General features: G+C 41.9%; 1 protein-coding gene across 2 annotated transcripts in view; it reads right to left on the reverse strand.

Annotated features, from left to right (window-relative positions):
* The window catches only part of slco5a1b (solute carrier organic anion transporter family member 5A1b), a 47,048-nt gene extending 40,394 nt beyond the window's left edge, over positions 1–6,654 (reverse strand). The window contains exons 1-9 of one of the 2 annotated variants that reach the window (XM_088428737.1): positions 6,351–6,654; positions 3,756–3,806; positions 3,560–3,673; positions 3,305–3,416; positions 2,868–3,244; positions 1,842–2,126; positions 1,673–1,713; positions 578–900; positions 361–447 (exon numbers count right to left, since the gene is read on the reverse strand). In XM_088428737.1, coding sequence (XP_088284863.1) covers positions 361–447; positions 578–900; positions 1,673–1,713; positions 1,842–2,126; positions 2,868–3,244; positions 3,305–3,416; positions 3,560–3,673; positions 3,756–3,806; positions 6,351–6,444 — 1,484 coding nt within the window. In that variant the 5' untranslated portion in view covers positions 6,445–6,654. Of the gene's footprint in view, positions 1–360; positions 448–577; positions 901–1,642; positions 1,714–1,841; positions 2,127–2,867; positions 3,245–3,304; positions 3,417–3,559; positions 3,674–3,755; positions 3,807–6,350 lie in introns of both variants that reach the window. The other variant, XM_088428738.1, reaches the window with a different exon arrangement.
* Between the last annotated feature and the right edge of the window lie 26 nt (positions 6,655–6,680).

Below are 6,680 nucleotides of genomic sequence, written 5' to 3' on the forward strand. Positions count from 1 at the left end.
TATATATATATATATATATATATATATATATATATATATAAAATGATAAATAAATAAATAAATGATAAATAATTATTTATTATAATGATTTAAAAATATATAATTTTAGTAAATAAAATTATTAAATATAGTTAAATATAGCACTGATTGATTAAATCATAATCATCCAGAATGACTGCGAAGAATTGAGATTTAATTTTTAACCATATTGCCCAGCCCTACTGCCCAGCATTAGCATTTAGCCAACTAGCAAAACCTGGGCGCGCCCCATATGCTGCTAGGTCAGTCGCGAGTCACATTTGTCGTCAAATTTGCTGATCGGACGTGACGAGCAAAAAGCGAGGAAGCGTTCATACGTACGACAACTCGGCAAAGTCGGTGATTTGGATTCTGGCCATGCGAGCGAGGATCTCCATCAACTGCAGACCTTGGTCCGTCTGAAGACCACTGAGAAGACCAAAAAGAAAAAAATATATCATTACTTCATCACATGACATTTTCAGGGGTTCTCAAGCTTTGAGAAAATGTTATTCATGTTTGAAATAAAATTTCACACGCAAGGATTTGTTGTACTCACTCTGTGTCCGTGATGACATATCCGAAGACGTCGTCCGCCTCCGTCCCTGCGGCCTTGACGTCCAGCTGGAGCTCGTCGGGCATCTTTCGGTGCGATTCTTGGTATTTAACAGCGACAGGTGGCGGGGCCACCTCTTTCACCCAGCCTGTCACCTCCGACACTTCTTCCACGGATTGCGTAGCGTCCTTCTTCTGCACTGACACGCCTGCCTCGCTGGTCCGGCTGCGGCCGTTGTCCAGCTTTGGAGGAGAAGGTGAAGCCGTGGAAGAGGCTTTTTGGTCCAAGTAGGCCAGAAGTTTGTTGAAAACATTTTCGCCGCCAGCCTGGGAGCAAAATCATGTCAGACAACAACACGTTACTTTCGTCAGCCGGCACAACTGTAGAGTTTGTTTTACGTACGTCATTAGCTTTAGTTTTTATGCTGGGAGCATTGTAGCATGTCTCACGTTTACATGTACTGTTTTAGCGTGTGATTTTTGCGGTAAGCAACGCAACTCTAGCACACATATCAAACAACACGTCGTTTTATTTAGGACTAAAATTTTGAGAAACACTTTTAGCTAGCTAGCACTTAAGCTATAGCTAAACAACATGAATTAAAATGTACATACTCTTTTGGTTTTAGCCAGCCAGCATGACCGTAGCACAACTTAGATTTACTTATAATTCCAAAGTTAATTTTGGCCGACTATTATGATAGCTTTATCTAATGAACACACAACATATGCTATTAGATTAGCCAGCTCGCTAAAATGTAATGTGCCTCCATTTTTTAGCATTAAACTTAGTCAGCTAGCACATTATATAGCAATCTTGGACATTTATATTACTTACACTTTGAACAACAGTTTTACATAGCTGGTACTTAAGCTAAAGCTAAACAACAAGTGTAACTTAAAATTTGCATAAGGGTTTAGTTTTTGCCAGCCAGTATGACCATGGCCTATTTGTAAGTAAATTGTAGACTTTACTTACAAATGAAGACTTAATCTTCAACTTTTTTTTCCCAAAAAGACAGTTGAATCGAATCTAAAGCACTGTTTAATATTCATAATGTTGAACTACCTTAGTAGCAGATGCATCCGGTTGGCTCACCTTGTCCTTCACATCGTCTTCGTCGGTCAGAGATCGGACTTCTGTTGACAGAAAAATGTCACTTATATCTTATGTTATCAATCGAGTAACGTTGAAGTTCTTCCTACGAAGTCATCGTATTAAAGCGTCATTTTCGTTTGATCGATTTTGATCGATAGCTGTCACGTACCTTGAGGTGGGTCGTTAAAAGTCGTCTTCTTACTTGGAGCTTCCTCCAGAATCTCTGCATTTCTGTCAGCCTCCTTCCTTTCTTCTTCTTTGTCCTCAGTCAGCTCGCCCCCCAAGTCCCTCAGCCCGGGTCGGAGCCGATCCCGCTCTGCATTCTGGTCCTTGTCCACCACTTGCAAAGCGTCCACGATCAGGTCGGACAACTGGTCCACGTCATGCGGCGTCAGGTTGTCCACGTTCATGTGCTGCCTGCCGATGTTCTTCAGCACGTTCTGGATGAACTTTTCTGAAGGAGAACATTTGGAACAAGCAAGTAAGATATTTCAAATTGACAGTGGTGCTTTGAGATACCTCCAGTCGTCTTTCCCTGCTGAAAATAATGGAAATATTTGTATGTCTTTGTAAATGTTCAAGCTGGCCAGACAAACACTGCCTGTACAGTTCAATTGTATTCAAAATTGAAGTACAGTACATGTGCTGATAATCTCTTATGCACAATTTTATTTAAAATTTGCGCAATGCATCTAATGTATATTGAATGATCAACTGTTTTAGACTAAACACATACTTTATATATACTATGCTACTATATTTTAGTAGTTAAAAAGGCGATACTTGGGCCAATATTTTTAGGTACTAATTGGTGTAAAAAAATTTCAGAGCCGCCGCTCTAAAATATAACGTCATGACAATGACAAAGAAAGTATTAAGGTATTACACCGGATATTGTTCCGTATGTGCACTGTTTGGCCACCAGGGGGAAGTATAATAAAGATTTGAGGGAGACACAATGCTAAGGAAGCTGCAGTAATAGCAGCCATTCTTTGCAGAGGATAAAGAATATATGCCAGTGAATGTTGCTAGATGCTGTTGTTACATTTATTTGTGTTTGTGTTTGAAGATATGTTGTTTAAATGGTTGTGACAACTGTGACACTGTTGCTAGTTTTGCTAGCCCGCCCCTGGCGTTTCCCACTATGTGTTAGCTTTAAGCTACCAGTTGGGGTAAACATTTGTTAGAAACTTACCGTCCACTGATGTGAGAGGCTCCTTGGCAGAAGATGCAGAAGGTTTGGGTCTGGATTTGAAATTCCTGGGGGCAGAAGCTTCCGTTTCGTGCGTGTAGACAGGTCTGAGGCGGGCCGAGGCGCCTGGCTGCGCGGAGAGAAGCTGCCTCAGGACATTCTGGAGAACTTGGAGCTGATCCGCGAATGGGTTCTGCTTAACTTTGAGGGACGAGGACATCTTGGAACTCATCGGGTCCGACTTTGAGCCGTACGGGTCCGAATGGACCGCCTTCGGGAAAAGTCCGAGACGCTTGAGGTACGTCTGCAGGTTCCTGTTGAGTTCTGCCTCCACCGGCTTCAGCCTCCGGTCCACTGGGTCCAAGGCCTCGGCCGGCGCCCTGACAATCAGCTCAGTTTACCGATCATGCGCCACTTCCTCACCATTCCGAGCGTCTTACCTGCCATCCGCCTTGTCGATGGAGCTTAGGGACGAGCGCTGTGGAATCTTCCTGACTTTGGAGAGTTCTTTGGCCAGAAGATGCTGGGTGGTGTCGTCCTCCCACGTCAAACCTGCACCGTTTCCACCAAAGTAGATAAGGAGACATTTGAAAAGAAGACGCTTGCTAGTTCAACGCAACACATTTTTTTCTAGCATGACAGCAAAGATTTACTTTGTGGAAACCTCTTGCCTTTGCGTTTGCGCATGCGCTTACCCATGGCAGCCATCTTGTCCAGCAGCAGTCGAAAGTGCTGCACGACGGGCAGCGTGACGTCGTAGGAGTAAACGTCACTCACTGGGACGGAGTGACACCTCCCGAACATCCCGTCTGCAAACGCACGTGGACAAAAGTATTGAGACACCCGCCTGCAGCAAGTCGAAACGCTAACTCACTCAAAATGCTAACTCACCGTTGACGCACAGCTCAAACGGCGTACACAGCTCTCGCTCGAAAAGGCAACCTGGAAACAGTGGATCAAGTTAGAATTTTACAACGTTTCTTGAATTATTTGCTTTTGAAAAATTACTCAAAACGGACACTCAACATAAAATTTGTTTCAAGAACAAATATTTTCCTGAAACATTTAATTCATCCCAAATTTATTTTTCAAGGATTTTTGCACGTTTGTTTGTTAGTTTTATTTTAAATCTCAAGTATCCCCATTTGAGAACCACTGACGTAAATAACCGCACGCTTTGATAGTGACAGCCTGACGCAGTTGCAGTTCCTACTGATCACATTTGAACAAACGACGCTGACTCAAATGTGCCATTTCAGACAGCAAATTCATCTCGAGGACCAAAATTTAAATGAAGTCATGGGTTCAAGCTCAGCTGATTGTTTCAAGTTAGCCCTTCTTGTCTTAGAGACTCCAAATAAGGTTTTATGATTTCCTCAAGGTTCCAGGCTACAAATCGGGGTTTTAAGCTGACTAACATCAATCTGTCGACTACTAACTGCATACACGCGAAGGCACGGAGTAAAGGGACAGATACTGTAACCACGGCAACAGCGGGCATCAAAATACGCTACCCAGCCACATCCCACACGTGGACACTTGCCTGTTTTTCTCTCGTGTTGGCCACCTGTTGTTGAGACGTGAAAAGAATTGGTGGACTTTGAAGTGACTCACGAGAAAAGCAAAGAACATGAAGAGGAGGACGATAAAATCTCCGCGAACTATTTTGGGGAGGTCGCGCCTCCTACGACATGTCCCCGAGAGGCACGCATATGTGAAATGGGTCGCGGCCCAGCAAGCAGAGCAATTGTTCTTCACGATCTCCTCAAAGCTCATCGATCGCGGCCCATCGATGAGGTTTTCGAGCCAGATGGGGTGTTTTAAGGTTTCTCAATTTTTTGGGTTAATTATGTGATGAAATGTCTCTGTAAACAACTATTAGTGTACCCATTGTGTGTGTGTAAAATGTGAGTGTCACCATGACGACTGATGCCCGACAACCTTCGAGTTACCCAATGGCCGAGTGCAACTGGCATACGTTTTTGTTTTTTTTTTACCAAGACCAAAACGCAAACATCTGAATCTTCGCTTTCACCAACATTTCAGTATTCATGACAGAAAGGTTACGAATAAAAATACCAATATCATCATCATCAGACATGCTGCAGCTGCCACACTCTTACGCTTATTATGTAACCCGACTACCAGGAAGGCCAGGAGGGGTATTTACAGACACACACACAAAACACACATGCGCACGCATGCAGGAACACACACACAAACACAAACACACACATGCATTCATAGAGATGATAAAAAACAAAAATGGCGAAGCGTTAAAAAAAATCACAACATAATCTAAAATCTTCGTGAATAAAATCATTAATAAAAAACGACTAAACAAAGAAAAATGTATTTCAAATGTTATTTAACTGTTCATTAAATTTATATCTGTGTGTATTCTAACCATCTATTTCAAAAACATTTTTGGATGGTGCACGTGACATTGCTAATTGAACATTTTTAACATGTGGTATAAATATACATATTATTCTATTCTATCAGTAAAATATACATAACGTGGGCCACACGCATGATTTAATTTATAATATCAAACCATAATACTAATGAGAATTCTAAAAAAACGTGTTTTCTTGTTTCGCGAATATAATGAAATATGGCTGGCAATTATATTGCGTGTTTCGCGAATCCACGTACTTTCCTAAACATGCTTCATATATAATAAATATATATAACTCACAATATATAATATATATATATATATATATAATGGAAAGTTAAAAACTGAAAAGTATTTCCACATATGGACATATTCAATCACTTTAGCCTGCAATGTGCATTTTGTAATTAAATCCTGTTTGTATGTGGACGTCTTGCTAGCTTCCTAGCTGACGTTTTTTAACATGTTGCATTAACACACGTATGTTCTATCAGTAAAATATAAATAACATCGGCAACATAGAACAATGTTATTTACAATATAAAAAAGGAATACCAATGTGTTCTCTTTTTTTTTGCTTATTTTCCAAAAGCAATGAAATATGACTCGCAATGATAGAGCTTGTTTTGCTAGTTTCCAGGCTAATCTAATTTTACGCCATATACTATATATATAGACATGCTTATATTATGTTGAAAAGTTAAAAATACAAATAAAACGTATTTACACGTGTAGCCTACATATTGATGAATCTTGTTTGTTCGTTTACGCCTTACTAGCCTCCAGATTAATTAACGTATTATTTATTTACAGATGTCAAACGTGTTTAAAATTAGCTCTGAGTGACGTGCGATGGCCTGTGTGTTTATTTATTGAAAGAAAGACTCATTTAAAAGCTAGCTGATTTTACGGGATGAAGATTACGTTTTCTATTCGTAACCACGGGTGTTTTTTCCCCGTTTTTGTCATTTTTTTTTCTTGTGTGTAGCTGTGTTTGGAACAAACACCCCGAGTACAAAACGAAGCCCATAGGAGGCAGGCGAATCAGAACAAGAGGTTCCGAAGGGAGACTGGAAGCGACTCACCGACGCGTCTGTCAGCCGAAACGGGGGAGGAGGAGGTCCGCAGGAGGAGGGCGATGAGGAGGAGGAGGCGAAAGGAGGAGGAAGGCGGCGGCATGTCTTTCCTTCTTTGGCTCCGAACGCGCGTTAAAAAGTCATCTTTTCCTAGCGGCCTCTTCTCGGTCCTGTGGGCCGCTCGGCGCGGCACCTGCGCGGCCTGAGGAGCAAGAGAGGAGTCGGAGGCGCGAAAGGATGGTGGGAAGCTAGGGCGTTGATTCCTCTTCCTCCTCCAGACCTGCTGCTGCTGATGATGATGCCGTTTAAAGTCAAGCGCGCAGATGTGCCCGCGCGACA

The sequence above is a fragment of the Hippichthys cyanospilos genome, chromosome 12, assembly GCF_059441005.1.
Source record: "Hippichthys cyanospilos isolate Australia breed blue-spotted pipefish chromosome 12, RoL_Hcya_1.0, whole genome shotgun sequence".
Lineage (NCBI taxonomy): Eukaryota > Metazoa > Chordata > Actinopteri > Syngnathiformes > Syngnathidae > Hippichthys > Hippichthys cyanospilos.